This window comes from Nannospalax galili, unplaced genomic scaffold (genome assembly GCF_000622305.1).
Source record: "Nannospalax galili isolate Female #2095 unplaced genomic scaffold, S.galili_v1.0 scaffold730, whole genome shotgun sequence".
Lineage (NCBI taxonomy): Eukaryota > Metazoa > Chordata > Mammalia > Rodentia > Spalacidae > Nannospalax > Nannospalax galili.
The window spans coordinates 328,713-351,022 of record NW_008328000.1 but is presented as its reverse complement, the minus strand read 5'-3'; the positions used below and the strand labels follow the sequence as shown (position 1 = coordinate 351,022).

The following is a 22,310-nucleotide window of genomic DNA, read 5'->3' as shown; positions in this document are numbered from 1 at the left end:
GGGATGGAACAGCTTAGCAGCCCTTCCCACTTTGAGCTAATGTCCTTGAGAAGACTTGGAAAGCAGCTCTGCTGATCTTTAAGCAAGGGGACACACATTCTGCTTTGGAGATTTATGTCTTCCCTGTACACCCAGCACCTCTCACATTCATCTCAGGCCCAGGACTGCAGCCTAGCCAAAAACAAACCAGGCCCACTTATAAGAATACCCCAGCAGCAGAAAAGCCAGACAACCCTCTCCTGCCAGGATGTGTTTCTGCTGTCCTTGCTCCACTGTTACTGGCTAGCCACAGCAAAGCTGAAACAGCTTGTTTTGTTCAAGCAAACGGCTACAGGAAAGAGGGGGCCATGTGTTTCCCAAGGACAACTTAGCTCAGACGTCACAGCTGTGTGTGCTCTATTTCCCAGCACTATATAATCTACAACAATCCTGACTCCCTTGTATAGCTTTTCATTCCCACAGGAAGGTTACCACCTCGCTGAATAAATGTAGTTTGGTGTGCTAAACGGTCTGGCTCTGGTCATTTATCTAAACTTTATTCTTTCTCTGCTCTTCTAAATCTAACACCCACCACTTCATGTAGAAAGAGGATTTTAAAACAAAGTCAACAGAACAGAAGTCAGTTACTGTCCTCTTCCAGAGATGGAAGAAGACCTCCTCTCCACAAGAGACTTGGCTAGATAGTGAGGAAGGCTGGCCTAGTACAAGAGCCTGAAGACGACACAGAAAGCGCCCAATGCAAGCACACTGCCAAGAGCCAAGTACAGGCCCCGGGCCACAGGACCTGGTTGCCTTGAGAGTACTGGCTCTGAAAACATGTACGCATTTTCCTGGAAATAGCATCTTTTTGTCTTTCAGAAGGCATGTGCCTAGGGCATCCAACAGCAGCCTCTGGCTCTTCTTTTCTCCTTGGCATAAATCCTCTGAGGACCAGCTATGGTTTGGCAATGGAGCCTGTAATAGAATAGTCATCATATCTGGGTGTTTTTTGTTTTGTTTTTTTCTTTTTTGTCTTTTTTTAGATAGGGTCTCCCTGTAGCCCCAGCTGGCCTGGAAATCAGAGATCTGCCTGCCTCTGCCTAGTGCTGGGACTAAAGACATGCACCACCATGCCCGGCTTAGTCATCATATTTGTAAAGCACAGTGACACAGGATAAGAAGAAACAGGAAAGGCGATAACTTGGATGTCTTTATTTTTTAGCTTCTCACCCCTTCCCCCACCAAAAAACTGGGCACCCTGGGTCATAGTTCATCATAGACAGACACACACACACATACTCACAATCCCATTCACACCTTGGAACCCAACAGCAGGGTGCAAGAATCTCTGAATATTGCTAGTCTAATTTGCCCACTCCGAATCTAACCTGCCCTAAAGCTCTTTTCAGTCACTGTCTCACTAATTCCAGGCTCCTTTTGGTAAGTTGCACCAGCTTCAGCTCTGCTGGGTCAGTCAGGCTGATCAGGAAGGCATGGTGTAGCAGGAAAGCTAGGGGGCCCAGCTGCTGCACAAGGTTAGGTAGACATCGTCTGCTCTGCTCAGTTCCTCCAAGATTGGGGTCAGGTCCAGCAACTCAGTATCTGCCATATCATTAAACCAGAACCGCACAGGCTTTGGGTTCTCTGGATTGAAGATGCTGAGATGCAGGTGAGTTGTCCAGGATGAGGGTTTTCCTCAAGTACCTTCCTAGGCAGTTGAGGTCCTTGACATAGCAGCCCTGGTGGAACAGATGGGACTCCCAGAACAAAAGAGCCTAGAACACCCCCATACTGGTCCAGCAGGTTCACTGTACTGTCGGCATATATTTGGCCAGGCTAACAGTGAAGAGAACATACTCAAAGAGCTCCCTCATTCATCTCAGGAACTCATCACCGTAAGTCTTCTTGACCACTCAGCACTGGTGAATGAATGGCTTAAAGGAGCTGCGCATGAGGGTTTCATTCAGGTCAATGACCACATAAATCCTTCCTTGATCTTGCTTTGTCACTTCTGGGAGAAGCCAGGTCGCAGAAATCTAAAATCAGACCCAAGCTGCTGAGATGTCCCAGAGAAGAATCAAGCCAATTGTTCCCCTCAGAACTCTAGGAAAAGCCAAGCTGTCTGATAAAACTGGTACTGGAGACACTGAAGCAGATCCAACTTGGCAAGTGTCGGTTTCTTCCTTGTATGCGGTGAACTCAGTGGAGGAGCTTGACAGTCAACATGCTGGTTACAAAAATACCAGAAAAAGGCCCTGAAGCTGTTATAGCCACATAGTTTCTTAGGAGAGTAGAAGGCTAGGCCTTACTTGGTGAGCACTAGGGTGTCTCCCTTCTGAACCAACATGGAGAGTCTCAGTACCATTTGGTATAGAGGCTTTCTTTTCTCCAGTGTAATTTTTTTTGGCATCGTTGCCAAGAATCGGGCAGCTGTAGCTTCGTGGGTTTATTCAAATTGTCTGTGTGTTTTTATGACAGTACTATCCTGTTTTCATTACTGTGGCTCAGGAGTGTAACTTGAAAACAGCTATGGTGTTTCCTCTAGTCTTTTGTTGTTGTCCAGGATTTCTTTGGCTATCTGGAGTCTTTTGTGCTTCCAGATGAATATTAAGATTGTTTTTCTATTTCTGTGAAAAAAATGTCATTTGAATTTTCATAGTGATTACAATTGATCCTTAGATTGTCAAGTGGGATTGTTTCTCTTTCTTTCTCAGTGTATTATTGGTTTGTCAGAAATCTAATGATTTTTGCATGGCAATATTATATCCTGGCCCATTACTGAACATGTCTGCCAATTCTAAGAGTTTTATGAGTCCTTCCAGTCCCTTCTGTATAGCATCACCTAAAAGTAAGGGTACTGTGACTTCTTCCTTCCTTTCCTATTTGTATTTCTTCTGTTTCTCTTGTCTTACTTCTCTAAGACTTCCAGCACAATATTGACTGTGTCCCTGTCTTTGAAATGTGGAAAATGAATACTTTCCCTACATTCCTTTTTAAGAGTCTTTCTATATATTTATTTGTATATTTGTGAGCATATGCCACAAGGTGCCACGAGGTCAGAGGCCAACTTGGCAGAATCAATTCTTTCTTTCCAATATATTCAGAGATTGAACTCAAGTTTTCAGGCTGGTAGCAAGCGCCTTCACACTCTGAGCCATCACACCAGCCCTGTAAGAGTTTTTCTGTGGAATAAGTTCTTTCACACTGTGGAAGAGAACTGGAATTCTTACATGCATCGTATGCTCTAGAAAAGAAGTGGGAAAACTGAATGCTTTATCACTTTTAACAAAGGGTTTCTCACCAATTAAGTAATTTCATGCTTGAGAAATGAAACATCATAAATTCAAGTTTACTTTCCAGTGTGAAGCAACCAGAAAAATTCAATGATAGACAATATTTTTTACACACAAACAAACTGTTCTGGAGTAGAAATGAAACTCAAATGCTTGCTTAGCATTTGCAAGGTACTACACTGGAAAACCAGCAATGAATATGTATGCACACATACATAACATCTACAGTGAACTCCTTTAATATCTTTGGGAAAACTGAATGAAGTACTAATTTTTTTTTTTTTGTATCCAGAGGGTTGTTCTGAAGTTTAAGTTCTCTTATGTTTATAACTCACTGAACAATGACTTTTCTTTTTCGTTACTACCAATTCTTTTCAATGTGAGCCCTTTCATGTTTTTTAATGTAATCGCTAGCAAAGACTTTACCACAGTGTTTACATTGATAGGGTTTTTCTCCAGTGTGAAGTCTTTTATGTCTTTGAAGGGAAGAGTAAACAGGGAAAGCTTTTCCACACTGTTTACATGGATAGGGCTTTTCTCCAGTATGAGTTCTTTTGTGTCTTCTAAATGTACTGGCATTATTATAGGCTTTACCACATTCTTTACATTTATGGGGCCTCTCCCCTATATGAGTTCTTTCATGTTCTTGAAGGGATCTACGACATGTGAAGCTTTTATCACATTGTTTACATTCATAAGGCTTCTCCCCACTATGACTTCTTCTATGTCTATGAAAGGAACTGGAAACACTGAAAGTTTTACCACACTGCTGACATTCATAGGGCTTCTCTCCAGTATGAAATCTTTCATGTCTTCTAAACAAACTAAGAAAATGAAAGGCTTTCCCACAGATCTTACATTTCAAAGGACCATTTTCAGTGTGCACAGACTTCACGTGATGATTAACATTCGTGATGGAGAAGAAAGCTTTACCACATTGCTTGCATTCATAGGGCTTCTCTCCAGTATGAGTTCTTTGATGTATAATAAATCTACTGGAATAAAGGAATACTTTCTCACATACCTTACATTTAAAAAGTTCATTTTTATTGTGCTTAATTATCATGTGTCTTTCAAAACTTCCGAGATAGATAAAGAACTTATGACATGGTTTACATTCATAGAGTTTCTTTGTAGTATGAATTTGCTCATGTTTTTTAATGGAAGCAGATGATTTAAAGGCTTTTCCACATTGTTTACATTCATATGTCTTCTGGCTATTAGGAGTCTGTTCACATCTCTCAGTGGAAACTGATGAAAGGAAACCTGTACCACATCGTTTATGTTGATAGGGCTTCTCTCTAATCTGAGCTTGTTCACGTTTTTTAATGGCACTAGAATGAATGAGGACTTTTCCACTTGTCATACATTTATGGGCTCCTTTTCCAATGTGTCCCATTTCTCTTTCAACACTTCTGAGAGAAGTGAAGGATTTCCCGTGTTGTCTAAGTTCATAGGGCTTCTGGCCATATTCCTTATTGACATGAGGTTTGTGTCCAAAGTAAGGTAAGATGTACCTGTGAAGGAATGAACGACATGAGACTTTTTCACTCACATGGCAGTCACATGGATTTACTCTACTAGGAATTATCAAAACAGTGTTATCATATATGTCATTTCTCAGAGGACTTTTTGCAAATCAATTAATTCGTTATCTATATTATGGTAAGTGTGCTTTTGGTAAAACAAAAATCTAAAATAAATACATTTAGTATTGTACTTTTTTAAAAAAAAATTTATTATTTTTACTTTATGCGTATGCGTGTATTGCCTGCATGTAAGTAATTGCACCCGTGTTGTGCAATGCCCGCGGAGGATAGAAGAGACTGTTGGATCACCTGGAACTGGAGTTACAGACAGTTGTTAGTTGCCATGTGAGTGCTGGGATTTGAACCCCGGTCTTCTGCAAGAACAGTCCATGTTCATAACCACTGCGCCATCTCTCCAGCCCCCAGTTTCTGTGTTTTTAATATAAATTACATAACATACTTAGATTCCCTCAATGGACACTGCATCCTCTCAAGTAAAAATTACCTTAGATTTCTTCTAGAATTTTTATTCTCATCTCCAATACTTTGATCTTCCCATTTGTCTCCTAAAATATGGAAACAGCAACAACAAAATCAGTATGAATTAACATGAATTCTCAGAAAAAAATTCCTAAGCCAGGTACAGTAGCTCACACCTATAATTTCTGCATATAGGCAATGAGACAAGAGGCTTTCCATAGTTTTGAGGCCATCTTAAACTCTATAGTAAATTCCAAGTCAAGATTTTCTAGAGCTGAGACCTTGTCTTAAATACAACAAGAACAACAACAACAAAATAAATTGTAGCTACACTGTACATTGTACCCTTCCCTAGTCTACTTAACACAGTACTCCTTTTCAACATACTAAACTGACAAATTTTCTGGCTGGCTGATTAACTGAGTAAATGTTATGATTCTTACCCACAGAAGCCAAGTTCCTAAAGACTTCCTTCATGACATCTCTGTAGAGTTTCTTCTGGGAAGGGTCCAGCAAAGCCCATTCCTCCATGGTAAAGTTCACAGCCACCTCCTCCAAAGTCACTGAGTTCTAAACACATATATGCAATGGAGGCTGCATGAGTTTGATAGTACTGGGAATCTGTATTCAATATGCAAAATTGCCACATAAATCTGTGGTTGCCAATCATTGACTCCACAAATGGGTCGTCAAAATTCTACTCTTGATTTGTATTAACTTTCATAGAGCTTTTGCGATAGAACTGAGCTACTCAGAAAAGCAATGGCACAAGAAAAACAAAACTAAACACCTTTATAATTGCTGAGACTCAAAAGGAAAAAAAAAAAATCAAGGGGGGCCAGGGAGAGGGCTCAGTCAGCTAAAGTGTTCTCAAGCATGAGAATCTGAGTTCAGATTCCAAGCACCCACATAAAAGCCAAGGTTAGTGGCACACATTGGTAACCCCAATACTAAGAGAACAAAGATATGGGATGATCTCCTGGTCCAGAGTGAAACTGTGTCAAAAATAAGGCTGGAGAGCAACTGAGGAAGACACATTAAGTCAACCTCTGCTCTGCAATATATATCCACACATGTGCACAAGACACACATGCATGCACAAACACAAATAAAATAAAACATAGGTCAAAGCAAACTGGAATCCAAACACTATTATTATTATTGGAATAGGTGAGTAAATCAGATTGTCCAAAGCCTTAGACACTAATGTGTCTGAAATGTATTTATGCAAGAATAAATACTAATAAATCTCTTCATTTCAATCTCATTTGGGTCCATTTATTGAATGTTCAAAGAAGGCAAAAGTAAAGAAATTGAGCACCAGAAAAAATGACAAATGGCAATGATACGGACAGTAGCCCTAGGATCAGAACAGAGGCAAACTGAAGGTGGACCCAGGAAGGGACCATCAGAAAACTAAGGACTATCCAAGCTATGTTTATGAATTCTGATGGGGATTTTAAGAACACTATCAGCGTTACTTATATCAAATCTTTTCCTTTGTAAATTTTATTATTAAAACCTTAAAAAACTAAGGGGGGAAAGCTTATATAGTTTCTAATAGGGCAATATGAGTTATTAAGAGCACAAATTAGGGTTAATGAGATAGCTCAGCAGGTAAAGATGCTTGCTGCCAAGCCTGATGGCCTAAGTTCAATCTCCAACACCCACATGGTAAAAGTAGAGGATCAACTACCACCAGCTGTCTGCTGACCTCCACATATGCACCATGCACAAGCAAGTACACACACACAAAATAAATGAATGTTTAAAGAAAAAGTTTAAGCTGGGCGTGGTGGCGCATGCCTTTAATCCCAGCACTTGGGAGGCAGAGGCAGGCAGATAGATCTCTGTGAGTTCAAGGCCAGCCTGGTCTACATAGCGAGTTCCAGGACAGCTAGGACTACAGGGAGACCCTGTCTCAAAAAAACCAAAAAAAAAAAAAAAAAGTTTAAAACACAAATTTGGAGGCTCAGAACACTGATGCTCTTACAGAGAACCCAAGCAGGTTCAGTTCCCAACACACTTGGTGGCTGACAACCATCTGTAACACCAGTTACAGGGAATCCAATGCCCTCTTCTGATCTCCTCAGGCACCAGGCACATACGTGGTATACATACGTTCCTGCAGGTAAAACACTCATACACATTAAAAACAAAAAACAAACAAAACAAAAAAATAAACCCACAAATTTGACAAAATAAAAACAGCAGGACTGCAAGAAGCACTACCCCTCAGCCACCAGCAAGTCATAGCATTGGCCAGATCTCAGGCAGCAAGTCAGAGCAAGAGCACAGACAGAGTAGTCCCCATGTCAGGGCATCCTGCTCACCAGCATGATAGTCACCTGCAGATATATTTTGGGGATGGAAGGAAATAGCTATTTGTGCTAGATAGCTTCAGTTGTCAACTTGACACACCTAGATGGAGGGAACCATAACTGAGGAATTTCCTCCACTGGACTGGCCTGTGACCATGTTTGTGGAACACTATCTTGATTGTTGAGTGATATGGGAAGGCCCAGCCCACTCTGGGTGGTGCTATCCCTGGGCAGGTGGTCCTGTGTTACATAAGAAAGCAGGCTGAGGGAGGCCTACACTGATGAGGAAGAGGCAGGAGGATCTTTGTGAGTTCAAGGCCAGCCTGGTCTACATAGCGAGTTCCAGGCCAGCTAGGACTACAGGGAGATCCTGTCACAAAAAGACCAAAAAAAGAAAGCAGGCTGAGGGGCTGGAGAGATGGGCTAGTGGTTAAGAGCACTGGTTGCTCTTACACAGGACCCAGGTTCAATTCTGTAAATCTAGTTTCAAGGGATTCAATGACCTCTTCTGACCTCCAAGAGCAAGATAATTATAAACCAAGTATGGGAAAATAATTAGAGATGATAATCAAACTATAATCAGGAAATCAGCATAGCAAATGAACAATATCAAAAAAAGGTTCTTCATAAACATGAAATCTTACCTACAGCTAGATAAAAAAGCAGAGTAAGGGGCTGGAGAGATGGCTCAGCAGTTAAGAGAACTGGCTGCTCTTGCAGGAGGGCCCAGGTTCTATTCCTTGCACCAACATGGTAGCTAACAACCATCCATGTAACTCTAGTTCCAGGGTTCCAATTCCCTCTTCTGTGCTCTGTGAGTATTGCATGACATGGGTGCACCTACCTACATACAGGCATTACACATACACATAAAATTAAAATAATAAAAAAATTTTTTAAAAAAGAAAACGGGCTGGAGAGATAGCTCGGCTGTTAAGAACACTGACTGCTCTTAACCCAGGTTATAATCCCAGCACCCATATGGCGGCTAACAACCATCTGTAAATCCAGTTCCAGGGGATCAGACATCCTCTTCTGTTGTTCATGGGCATTGCATGACATGGGTGCACTTACCTACATGCAGGCATAACTCTCATACACATAAAATAAAAATAATAAATAAACATTAAAAAAAAAGAAGAAAGCAGAGAAGCATGGGAGGACTCGGTGGGCAAAGGCCCTTGCTGTCAAACCCGATAACATGAGTTCGATCCTGGCACACACATGTTGGAGGATGGCAGGTATGGAGATTCCCCCATACCTGGGTAAGTTTTTTTTTTTTTTTTTTTTTTAGTAAAAAAAAAAAAAAAAAAAAAAAAAAAAAAAAAAAAAAGAAAAAAAAGGATAAATAAAAGATATAAATGGGCCTATATGTATTAAGTAAAACCAACATCTTGTTACAGAGTAAAAAGTAAAAGACATGGCTCAGATTTCTCATGGTTGGATTCTGGGACTAGGGAAGTAGCTGGGCTGGTAGAGGGCTTGCCTAGTATGCATGAAACCCTGGGTTAGATACTCAGCACCACAAAAAATCCCAGCATGCCTATAATTCCAGCACTGGGGAAACAGAGGCAGAAAAATCAAAAGTTCAAAGTCATCCTTTGCTGCATAAGAATTTGTGGCAAGCCTGGATCTGTGAAATTCCTTCTCAAGAGAGGAAAGAAAAAGGGAAAACAAAAGCACTCACAGACAGAAATGAAAATGTCTTTATTTACAGATTGCATGACTTTCCATGTAATAAATCCCCAAAGAGTCAAAGAAACTACTAAGAAATGACACCAGGTTATCCCATGGAATGCTAACACATAAGTCAATTGTTTTCAAATTTACCAACAATGACAACTGGATTTGACATTTAAAACATAATACCACTTAGGGCTTGAGAAATGGCTCAGAAAAGCACTGACTGCTCTTGTAGAGGTCCTGGGTTTCTATTCCCAGAACCCATATGGTGGCTAACAACCATTCGTAACTCCATTTCCAGGGGATGTGACACCTTCTTCTGACCTCCTCCAGCACTGCACAACACAGGTACACTTACATATATCCAGGCAATACATTCATACACATTAAAAAAAAAAAGAATAAAACCATAAAACATAATACCACTTATATAGCACCAAGATAAAAAAGAGAGATGTGGGCGGGCTGGAGAGATGGCTCAGTGGTTAAGAGCACTGACTGCTCTTATAGAGGACCCGGGTTCAATTCCCTGCACCCCCATGGCAGCTAACAACCATCCATAACTCCAGTTCCAGGGAACTGGATGCCTTCTTCTGACCTCCATGGACAGTGTACAACATGGGTGCACTTACACACATGCAGGCAATACACTCATACACAATAAAATAAAATAAATAGATAACATTTTAAAAAAGAGAAATGCTCACATTCAAACCTGACAAAAATCAATGAGAAAAATCACAAATATCTAATGAGAGAAACAAAATGTGAAGACCTACGTCATCGATTGAAAGCATCAATATTAACATGTTAGTTTTCAACAATTTCAATTACAGATAAAGTTTTGATAAAAACCTTAACAAATTCTCAGTTGTCAGTCATGTAGGCCCTAGAGTTATCAACACAATAATGAAGAATAAATTCACAGGAACAATACTACCTAACTTTAAGATTTACTATAAAGCTACATTAATAAAAACAGTATATTTGGTACAGAATAAACAGACTTAATAAGACACAAGAGAAAGCACAGAAATAAATCACATAAGCACCAGATTTGGTGAAATGCCTGTAATCCTAGTACTTGGCAGGCAGAGACAGAAGATGGTGTGTCTGGAAAGTAATTGGAATTAGATGAGATTATGAAGTGGAATTAAGTGAGATTATGAAGGAACACTCATGAATCAATTACTACTTTGATGAAATAGACACATATTATCTTTCAGACAACAGATATCATTTAATTATTTCCATGGTCACAAACCATTTACTAAATAAATGATCATATGTATTTCTAGGTACTGCTAAGATGACATAAAACTGAGTATTGATTTGCCACTCCACATAACAGGAGACTTTAGTTGTTACAAACTCTTCACTGCAAAAGACAGGAATGAATGTTTTCATGAATCTTCACAGTTCACAGCTTACAACACTTTTGATGGGAATATATTCGTTTTGTGCAGCAATAATATAAGAAATTTGGAATCAAATTAATCTTGGGCTCCATTAACCCTTTTACTTTTGTAGCTAACAACATTTTCTTGAGGAATAATCTTCTTGAATGTATCACTAAGACTTTTGTTCTCCGCTAACCCTGAATCTAATGAAGCTGAAAAAATCTAACACCTACACAAAATTTGTCTACTTTGCTGCAGCCTGCCCAACCAATACCTCACCAATATAACTGGTAAATGCACGGACTTATGACTTTGTTTTACACTATAACAATAAAAACATCTCTTCCGTGGTATAACAGCTCATTTAGAGTATCTAGAATCATTGTTACAAGTTCATAATTGCTCAAAATAATCCCTTCTTTCACGTAACTTAGAGACTTAAGAATGTATATACAGAAAACATGACTTAAAAGGTATATCGAGCCAGGCGTGGTGGCGCACGCCTTTAATCCCAGCACTCGGGAGGCAGAGGCAGGAGGATCTCCGTGAGATCGAAGCCAGCCTGGTCTCCATCCACAGAGAGTCCAGCCCAGCTGGGGCTATGGGGAAACCCTGTGTCAAAAAGACAAAAAAATAAAAATAAAAAATAAAAAGTAGTGTCAATTGAGATTGACACCACTGGGCGCGAGGAAAAGCACCCTGTCCACTTGAACCGATGGTTGAGGCCCTCTGGAGCTGGGGCAGGAAGGTCCATCTACAACGCAGAAGTAAAGGGAAGATCAGGGCTTAAACCCGGGTCTGGCGTCACTGGGAGCAGCGACGGCGCGGATCTGAGACGCCGCCTCCTCACACCAGGAGGGGAGAAGGACGATCCCTCTGGAGAGAGGCGGTGCGGACCCCGGGAGCGCGCCGCTGCGGGCGGAGCTGGAAGCGCAGCTGGAGGCGCCCCGAGAGCTTCCCGGCGCCGGGCGGACTTGGCCCGCGACGGGCTGCGGGTGGCGACCGGAGGGTTCCGGCGAGAGCCAGACTCGGCACCCGGGGCCCGGACCGCGCGGGACCGCGGCGACCCGACACAGACAGGGGCAGGCGGGGTCCGCCCCCACGGCCACACTCACCATTTCTGGAATGGAGTGTAGACCCCCGGAGTCGCCGGAATTCACGCCGACCTCCTACCGAGGAGAAGCAGCCAGACGGAGACGTGTGAGTTGTTAGCAGGAAAACCTATGAACGGGAAGTCGGCCCCTAACCTTCCAACCGTGAACTGATTGGACAGTTCCACCGCGGCGCCCTTGATGGGCGGGCAAGAGGACGCGCCCATCAAGCCTTGAGCCGGAGCCGTAATCCTGGCTGAAAGAGGCCACAGGTTCTGCACTTCTCAGGTAGAGCCGCCCTGTGCTGTGATGCGGCCATGCTAGAACACACATGCACTGAACCTTCATGGGTTAATAACACATGCTTGATACTCAGCAACGGACTTGTTCTGGGAAGTCGGGAAGTCAGGAAGTTGGGGGTAGTCATGTAAATTGAACCAGATCCTACACAGTTTTTGTAATCTGACTCCCTTCTTCATTTACGGAAATACGTTTTGTTAAAGATTCACCCATGTTGTGTAAATTGATAGTTTGTGTCTTTTTATCATCTAGTAGTGTTGATTTGATGATCTCAGCTTATCCAGTGTTAGAGTCCAGGTCTGCGGGTGACATCCCCCCAAGCCTCGTAAGACAGGCCCTGGGGGGCCTCTCGAAAACGGCAGCGGCTGGCCCTGAGGAGACAGTTTCAACATAGTCTGTTTCCCCAGATAAGTTTAGAAGATAAAGAGGCTCCTGCACCCATGACCTGATTGCTGCAAGAGCTGCCTTAGCACAAGCTGCTTCCCCCTAATAAGTTTCGCAACATACAGACCCTGCTCACTGAAACTGCTTAACAACCCCCCTGCCTTGGGCATTCTCTACCCCCTGTAAAAACCTCCACCAGCAGCCTGAAAACTGGTGGTCTTTCCTCAATCCTGGAGTTTCAGAGCCACCTCAGGCAGCTTCCCAAATAACCCTCGCTTTTGTTGGAGTCCTTCTGAGTGGTGATTTTTCTGCGTTTACCTAACAATCCAGTGTGAAAGAAAGTTCCCAGAAAGAACTGCATCCTGAGCTGAATTTCCTGCAAGGCTGACCAAATGATTAACACTTCAGTGACTGTGGAGAATTTAGCCTAGTCACAGATTATCTGGGGACATCTTTAACCCCATAAACAGCCACATCTTGCCTAACTCGGTTTCTGAATTAACATTCTTGTCACTCATAAGATGTATTAACTTAGCAAACTACCAGGTCTCACCAATCAAAAAGCTAAGTATCTCATCAGATAGCATCTGAGCTCTATAGTAGAAACCCCCCACCCCCACCCCAGCTTTCTATATCCTGCCTACTGAATGTACCTGTGGGAGTCCTGCTTTGCCTTGTGGGGGAACCCAGCCCTGGAACTTGAAATCTTTTGTAACAAACCAACTTTATTAAAATTTCAGTGAGTTTTTATACAATACAAGGAACTGGCAGTCACAGGAGGTTTGGCAGTTACATACAAAGATTTAGGGCACAATTAGACAAGAAACAGGACATATAGCTTTTGGCTAGCGCCACCTAGAGGCTATTTATAAAGCAGGATGCTTGAACTTTTACCAGTGCCTATCTGGTAATTTATTGGCCACAATGTTTTCTTTCTTAGGATAAAAAGCATAGTAAACATTTAGCTTTTAGCTCAGGAGTAAACTTTTAACCTGGCCTATTCTTTTAGCTATTGGTAGGTGAGAATTACTTGTTCAGACCAAGGAGGTGGGCTAAGGGCTGTTGACCAAGATGCTTACCCTTAGAGCAAGGAGCTTAAACTTTTGACCCAGCCACTTTTCTCCTGCTGGTCCTGCAGTGTTCTGTGAGACAGGGATTTGAGGGCTGCTGTTTTCCGTGCCCCTCCCTTCAGCAGAAATTGTAGCCTGGACTTTAAAGTTTCAGGTTCATCTTGCCCCAGGGCATGTCATCCTGGTTTCCTACATGTATCCACCAATGTATTCGAAAAGTACATTGATTTATGACATTCTTTGTTCTGTTACTACAAAAATGTAACTGTTACCACACTGAAACATGGAATTTGAGGTAACCTGAATCTGTGTTCCCAGGCCATGTTCACTCATATTTGGCTCCAGAATAAACTATCTCTTATCCTTTTTGAGGTGAAAGTGATAGTTATGGTGCCACATGAGGCCCCAGGAATTATCTGCTATTCATTAGAGGGGTCACCTGGATGGGAGCAGGTACCAGCATGGATCCATTGAGCCCATCCATCTGGTAGTGTCTCCTAAGATGGATTGTTGTGAATTCTTTCTGGGGCTCTTTCAGACCTCCCATTGGTTTTGTTAAGGGTCCATTTGTGTCTTCTGAGCTTGTTGGTTATTTGTTTGGTACCTTTTTTGGGGGGGTGGATTGGTTTACTTTTGAAGTGTTTGTTTTAAGGTATCTATTTTGTTTCTTTGCTTTGAAAGTGTTAGGCCAAACTGGACCCCAAGATGGAGTCACTACTGACCAGCAACATGGCCACCACAATTGGTAGGCAGCATTCTGGAAAACAGAAACTAAACCACCCTAGTTTCTCAGTAACTACCTGACTCCTACTTTTAACAATACTGTAATTTTCCATCTCAGCCAACTGAAAAACTGAAAACCCTAACTGAAACTCTCCCCAACAGAAGCACCTGCTATTGACTCACCCCCTTCTGCTACAGACTTTCCTCCCCTACCCACAAAAGAAAAATCTTATAAAATTCAGCCTGCTCTCTTTCTCCCATGGGTACTGTCCAGCAGCTCATACACCCCAATAAATTTCTCCTTTTCTTACCTCAGAGTGGTCTCTTATGGTCCTGGTCTTTTCACAAACCTAACAAAGTATTTTGGTTTCAGCAAACCTCTTAAAGCATGTTTGATTCTGACCTTGTGTTTGTTAAATTTTGCCAGCAGTCATCTTTTTTTCTATTCTTTCTTTTTTCTCTGAACACTTCTCCCATAACCTAAGAAATGGAGAGATGTTTTGAGAAAAACAGGTATTTCATATTCCAGTTGGTTTTAGGGTTGATTAGTATGTTCCTTTAACTTACAAATGTAAGAAAATGTAAAAATCCAACTACACAACTCTGAAAGGTTTGTTCTTTTAATACTCCCCTTTCAGATGAGCATACCAGAGAGCAGCCATGACTTTCTCACAATACCAAAAGTATGTGCCAGAGTTATAATTGTATCCTGAGAGGAATAGACACTCACCCAGGGGGGGGCTGATCTAGGAAATAGGGGTGATAATAAAAGTACCAGTATGAGCTAAAGAAGGTGGTACATATGAGGTGGTTTTACCTTGGAAGGATGTTGCCAGATACCTCATCATGTTGTCCTTTCTAGCTGGAGTGTCAGCACCATGCACAAGTCATTAAGGGTTCAGGGTAGTAGACTCATTTTCATATAGGGGAAGACAAGGATAGGCAGACAGACTATCATAGCAGCATCAACCTCCAGAGGATCTAACCTGATGTTCAGACAAGGGAGAGTCAGTCTTTCATATCTGTTTGTGTGGAGAACAGGACTGTCCATGGTAAAAATTTCTAGGCTCCAAAATCAGATTTATTTGGGTGAGTACATAATGATAAAATAAGGTATCTTCAGGGCTGGAGAGATGGCTTGGCAGTTAAGGACACTGGTTGTTCTTGCAGAAGACCCAGGTTTGAATCCCAGCACCCACATGGCCGCTAACAACTGTCTATAACTCCAGTCCCAGAGGATCCGACAGCCTCCGAGAGCATTACACCACACGGGTGCACTTACATACATTCAGGCAATACACGTATACACAGAAAATAAAAATAATAAAAATTTTTAAAAAGGTATCTTCAAGGAATTTGTTTAGTTGCAGAGCAACCGTACCTACCGGTATTAATAAGCAGAATGAAGAATATTATCCCAGCAGGATCCTGAAAGATATCCCCACTTCAAAGATGGAAAAACAGGCTCTGGATCTCAATCAGCTGCTGAGAAGCATGTGTCAGAACTGAGAATCATCCACAGCTAGAACTGCATGAAACCCTTCCTAAGCTGCTTGAGGCTTGGTATGCTCTTGATGTACAAGGGATGGGCTTGGGAAACACTTTCAGGTACTCATCAACCTGATTCAGCCCCTCTACCCCCAATCTCCAGATTCCCTCACAGGATAAGGAGAAAAGCATGACCTGTCTAGATGGGATACGTTGAAGCTGGCCCATATGGGTTTGTGTAGAATTTCCCTGTGTTACTTTTGGGTAAAGTGGAGAGCAGTCCTGGAAGATACCCAGTGTCAACTTCTAGCCTCTTCACTTGCATGCACACCCTCATACTTGTGTGCCCATGCACATTCTAACATATATACTACACATAAGAAGAAAAAGAAAAAAAAATTTGAGGAGGAGAGAAAGGAGGGGGAAGAAAAAGAAGCAACTCAAATATGCAGCAATTACAAAAAAGATAAAGGCCAGGCATGGTGACATATGCCTTTAATCCCAGCACTCAGAGGTAGAGGCAGGCAGATAACTGTGAGTTTGAGGCCAGCCTGGTCTATGATAGAGTCCAGGCCCACAGTGACCCTTCCCTCAGCGTAGCAAGGCCTCATGGTTTTGCAAGCCCCTCAGGGCAAGTTCTTCAGGGCCCCTTGGAATGCAGGAACTGAGTCAACAGTTACACTGACCACAGATAAACAGACCCCTTGCACCTATGACCCAAGACCTGATTGCTGCAAGAGCTGTCTCAGCACAAGCTGCTCCCCCCAACCCGTACAGACCCCGCTTCCCACCAAAATAGTAAAGATTATTTTTGCTACCTTCTGCATGCCCTAACCCCCTATAAGAACTTCCCCAACAGTCAGCAGGCTGCTGGTTGCTTTCATTCCTGAGCTGAACTGCCAGCCCCTTGCAACCCTCTAATAAACTTTACTTTGCCAGAGTCCTCCTGTGTTTTCTGTGGTTATTTCCTGCACAGGTTTTATCTAACATTCTACATAGGGAGTTCCAGGATAGCCAGGGCTACATAGTGAGACCCTGTCTTTAAAATAAATAATAAATAAAATGGGCTGTGTGTTTTAAAATGGACTAGATACAGAAATAAAGCATAAACTATAGCTGTATTCAGAAGTATGTATAATTAACATAAAAAAGAACACTTAGTATGATTCCATTCCATGAAGTTGAACAGAGTTGACCCAACAGTTAGTACCTGTGTGACCTTTGTACTACATGGAAGAAACTTGGATGGGAATAAATCAGAAGTTTCTAGAGGATTGTTGCTACTGTGATCCATGTGGCTACTAGGTGTGTTCCTGTAATTTTAGGTGTTCAAAATTGAGTTTGTTGGACACAGACTTTTTTGGTTGATACTAAAGCCAGCCAGCATAAGAACTGGTTCAAGACTCTGGAATTGTAAGATCTTGATTCATATCCCAGATCTTATCCATCCTATATCAGAGAGAGTGGCCACTTTGCTAACTCTCCAAGCCTCAGTTTCTTAATTTGTTCAACATGTTGATTATGGTTCCCCTCTCATACTTATTAATGAGATTTACTTCTCCCAAATGTTATCTCTATAGTGGTCTTGTTGTTCTGTGTTCTATTGTAAGGGTATATCACTGAGTATACCATTAATTCCTTTGTCAGGATGATGTTAAAACACATCTAGTGGGTAAGAGATATGTCTCAGCATTAAGAGTGCTTGTTGCAGAGCTGGAGAGATGGCTCAGTGGTTTAGAGTGCTAGCTGCTCCTGCAGAGGACCCAGGTTCAGCACCCACATTGTGGCTAACAACCATCTGTAGCTCCAGTTCCAGGGGATCCAATGCCCTCTTCTGACCTCTGCACACATTACACTGCACAACACAGGTGCATTTACACACATGCAAACTATATACTCATACACATAAAATTAAAATAATAATAAATATTATTCTTTTTATTTTATGCCGCAGAGGTCAGGAGAGGGCTTCGGATTCCCCTGGAACTGGAGTTAAGGGCAGTTTCTAGCCGCCATGTGGGTGCTGGGAATAGAACCCGGGTCCTCTGCAAGAGCAGTCAGTGCTCTTAACCACTGAGCAATCTCTCCAGCCCCAATAATATATATTTGTCTTTTTGAAGCAGGGTCTCCCTATAGTCCCAGCTGTCCTGGAACTCACTATGTAGACCAGGCTGGCCTTGAACTCACAGAGATCCACCTGCCTCTGCCTCCCAAGTGCTGGGACTACAGGTGTGCACCACCATGCCTGGCAATAAAATATATTTTTAAAAAAGAGTACTTGCTGCTCTTCCAGAGGATGTGAGTTTAGTTCCCAGCACCCACCTCAAGTGGCTCACAACCACCTGTCACTCCAGCTCCAGGGGATCCAATGCCATCTTCTAGCCTCTGTGGGGACCTGCACTCACACGGCATACACACATGAACACATAAATTTAAAAATTAAAATTAAATATTTAAAACACAGCTAGGAGGCAGATAGCTGATACCACAATGATGGGGTTATGTACAGTATGTGGGCAACATCAATTAAGAGTCATGCCCTTGAACCCACTGAGCAGGAATCTGGCAGTTAGCTCTCAGAGCTGTTGTGAATATGTTCAATTCAAAGCAATAATCCTTGGGTTTTAGTTTGTTTTTGTTTCTTGTTTTTTGTTTTCTGATCATTCAATAAATACATGATCTCTGGAGAAAAATTGGAAAACATTTATGGAACAATTTTCTTCCTTGTTTGTTTGATTGGTTTGGTTTTTGAGACAGGGTCTCACCATGTAGCACTTGCTGGCCTGGAACTCACTATGTAGACCAAGCTGACCATGAATTCTCAGAGACCCTCCTGCTTCTGCCTTCCAAGTGCTGGGATTAAATGTGTGCACCACCATGCACAGCCTGACAATTTTCTTTCTTGTGTTAGTGGCGCTCCCTTTTCCTTTGTGAACCAAATGTAAAACAAGGAAAGATTCCAAAGTTAATTTGAGAGTGGAACACTGCACTGGAAAAACAACTGTATGGTAAGCTATGTGCATATTCAAAGAAGGTGAAGCAAATACTACCTTTAGTTATGGCATTCCATTTCCCAAAGTCAGTTTAGCAGATATTCTGCCCCCCAGGAACACCTGTCAGGTAAAACATCCTGTTTGGCAGAGGGTGGTCCAACCACAAACTCAACCTCCCTAGAAGCCATAGAAATGACTAACCACAAAGCTCCTCCTCTTTCTCAATGCCCCACTCACAGATCCTCTTACTTAGTCCTATAACTACCCTAGTCTTATTATGGAAATGGAAAGCTTTTGTAACTAATGGCAATTAAGAACTTTGAAGAAGGGAAAATTCTGAAACAAGAGATAGGTATGGGGGAGGTGAGCATGAGTCTGCCCACCCTACCCCCTGAGGTTATCCAGGATAGAAGTCTTTGTTTTCCGAAGCTATCACAGTCCATTTCTATTACTTTCGCAGCCCTAATTGGCATGTATACTCTATGTAACTTTTGCTTGCATTCCTCCCATGAGTATAAAAACCCTCCAAAGCTTGAGTAAAAGGTCTGACTCCTTTTATTTGTGGGGTCAGTCCAGCTAGTGTAAAATTATTAAACTTGCTCCCCTCACCTGACTTCAGCTGTGGAGCTCTGATTTTTCCATAACAGTCTGTGCTGATTGAGTCCTTATCCCTTGCCTCTCCCTAACCACTGTGCTGACAGGATGCCCAGGCTGGGTATGGTGGTGAATGCATACTAATTTGAGAACACCCTGGTCTACATAGCAAGTTCTAGGCCATCCAGAGTGACATAGTGAGACCTTGTCTCAAAAGACAAACGGGACTAGAGAGATGGCTCCGAGGTTAAGAGCACTGGCTGTGTTACAGAAATAATCAGAGATCAACAGCCGAAATCAGGTGAGGAGGAGTTTAATTTGAGGCTACCGGGATGACACCACAAATCAAGAAGTCAGACCCCCAAGTTTTGGGGGAGTTTATATTCAAGTGAGGAATGCAAGCAAAAGGTACATAGCATATAACGGAGCAGCAAAGGTAATAGAAATGCAAAGGTTGCAGGACTGCAAAAGCCTTAGGTCAATACAGGAATGTGATAGTTTTGGAAAACAAAGACTTCTTACCCTGGATAACCAAAGGGGGAAGGGGAAGATTCCTGTTTACTTCCCCATTCTGGGAGTTCTTAATTATCATTGTTAAGGTTCAGATTGCCCTGCCCCCTCACCAACAGGATCTCAAGGACTTCTCATGCTCCTGAAAAAAGGGAACTGAGCAGATAAGCACCTTGGTCTTTGAAGTCAAGAGAAACAGACTTTTCTCCACTGTTTGGCCAACACAGCAGGCTTTCCCTTTCATTTCTAAAGAGAACAGGTTTTAACAGTCCCACTCTCCCACTTCCCCCCACCCAACTTAAAAAAAAATACATCTTCCCACCTTCTGCAGGAAGCAGAAGCCTCCCTTTTAAAAAGACCCCAGCTCATGACCCAGGCAGACATTTTCCCTGCCTGGAAGGGACTTGTTAGGGAAAGAGGAATTTACTGCTTGTTTGATTATACTGCTTGTCTGAATTTACTGCTTGAATTTACTTGTTTAAATTTATTGCTTGTAACCAATTAACTCAACTGGAGACACAGGCATCCAGAGATAGAGGCAAGTGCTACAGCCCCCGGATCCTGACCTGTTCTGTGTCATGTCATGTCTGCTTACACAAGATAACAGGAAAGAGCAGGGCCAGGCATATACCAAGCATCTCTCCCCGATTGAGACACCTGAAGGGAGTTGTAACATTTTTCTTGTTTTAAAGTTATTGGTGTGAAATGCTTGCTTTGAAACTATTGGCTGTATAAGCGAGGGCTTTTGTGTAATGGTTGTGGGAGCCTATATAATCTTTACCTAAAATTGCCTCAGGGTCGATCGCTCTAACCAGACCTGCGTGTCTTGGAAGGACAGTCAGCCCCAGCTAACTGGTTTAATAAAACTCTGCTTGAGTTTTGCATCTCCATACTCGTGCATTTGTTCTCCAGAAGAGACCCACTGAGTCACGGACCCTAACAGACTCTGCCTGTGTGTTCCTTTGCTAATAAACTCTGCTTTCTCCTGATCAACCCTATTCATCATACGGCTAATTTTTATCTAACAGATGGTGCCAAAACCTGGTTCTTACTCAAGGGACCCATCTGGACTTCTCCAATGCCACTAACTTGGCTCTCAGGTACACTTCTTTTCTCTCTCCTCCTCTCCCCAGCCCTCTGCTTTGCTTTCACATCTTTCTGGTTCTCCTCACTGGGAAACACTCTGCCTTGCCTGCATCTTCTTTTGATCTCCTTTCCCAGACAGCACTGTGGTCTCCATGATGGAGCTGCTTCATCCGTTCCCTATCTCAGTTCCCCCACCGGCCACTCACCACCATCTCGCCCCCTCCCCTCTCCCTTGGCCATGGGCCTGCAAGGTCTGCTGTCTTCCATCCTTTTTCCTGTCTTTATCCTCTTCCACTGCCTTTCTTCCTCACTTTACTAGGGATGATTTCTGATACCGTTCAATCCAACACATACAAATGCTCTGTATCCTTCTCCTCTCTCTCCCCCTCCCATACTAAAGCTTTCTGCTCCCTGCTGTGTGCCTCCCTGCCAGCCCGCCACATGTCTGACCCCCCATGCAGGCTCTAAACCTGCATGACCTCAAGGCTTCTTTTCCCCTTTCCTGCTTCACCCCCTCCAGGCAGCTGCCAAGACTGCCAGCTCGCCTGCCCTGGGGATTTTTTTCTTTAACATTCTAATTAAATGATAAGTTTCCAGCTGGGCCCATTCTTAAATTCTCTTACAAATTTGGCTAAAAACCTTTTAGGGGACCCTTTCTCCCCATTTTGACCCAACTAGCCTAAACCAGCTGAGCAACTTTGCTGGATCATTTAAAGAATTTCAGGTGGCTTACCCCACTGAAAGCCCTTTTTAAAAGCCCTTTTTTTCTCCTAAACCTTTTCTCAGGCAAAGGGGCTTGAAATTCTGATCTTAGGCCCTCTTGGGCATCAAGCAACTGGTGCTCAGGTGCCTACTTTTCTAACTAGGCCTAACCATTTTAAATTTCACTATACATAAAAGGTCACAGGCACTGCTCAGGCAAGTCATATGCTTTCAGACCAATGAACACTCATCTGCCCTGTTCCTTCTGCTGCCCTCATGTGTTTCTTTTCCAGCATAGCTTCTGTCTAGAAACTAAGATCCTGAGAACTTGGCTTCACATTCATGGCTACATGGGTTGGTGAGAAACATGGATTTCTTTAATTTGCTTTTCTATTTGGGGCACATATACATATATATCTGAGGGTACTTTCTTTAATATCAATCCTACTCCAACCTCTTTCCCTGGCCTAACCTGGCCTAGAACTCACTATATAGACCATCCTGACCTGTAACTCACAGAGATCCACCTGCCTCTGCCTCCCAACTCTTGGAATTCAATGTGTGTGCCCATCACACCCACCCTTTTTAAAGATGATTGTTTTAAGTTTTTACATTGTTTGACATATTTATGAATATTTTAAAAGGAATTATTTTTAGGTTTTGACATTGTTTGAATGACATCTT

The 22,310-nt window shown here is 42.5% G+C and overlaps 1 protein-coding gene and 1 pseudogene across 2 annotated transcripts; both read right to left on the bottom strand.

Annotated features, from left to right (window-relative positions):
* Positions 1-1,177: 1,177 nt before the first annotated feature.
* LOC115071543 lies at positions 1,178-2,322 on the bottom strand (annotated as a pseudogene).
* A 138-nt stretch (positions 2,323-2,460) lies between these two features.
* On the bottom strand, positions 2,461-11,924 carry LOC103739631 (zinc finger protein 564). Of its 2 annotated transcripts, XM_029566743.1 has the most exons (5): positions 11,801-11,924; positions 5,725-5,851; positions 5,307-5,367; positions 4,131-4,789; positions 2,461-3,223 (listed from the first exon to the last, which is right to left on the bottom strand). In XM_029566743.1, coding segments are annotated over exons 1-5 (852 nt in total). In that variant the 5' UTR covers positions 11,804-11,924; the 3' UTR covers positions 2,461-3,221. The 2 variants fall into 2 exon arrangements, with proteins under 2 accessions (XP_029422603.1, XP_008838301.1); XM_008840079.3 differs by having other exon boundaries at positions 2,461-4,789.
* Between the last annotated feature and the right edge of the window lie 10,386 nt (positions 11,925-22,310).

Coding starts and splice junctions, on each gene's coding strand:
- LOC103739631 (XM_008840079.3), bottom strand. Junction 5,368..5,724: donor TAGGAACTTGGCTTCTGTGG/GTAAGAATCATA, acceptor TCCATATTTTAG/GAGACAAATGGGAAGATCAA. Junction 4,790..5,306: donor AATTCTAGAAGAAATCTAAG/GTAATTTTTACT, acceptor ATTCCTTCACAG/GTACATCTTACCTTACTTTG.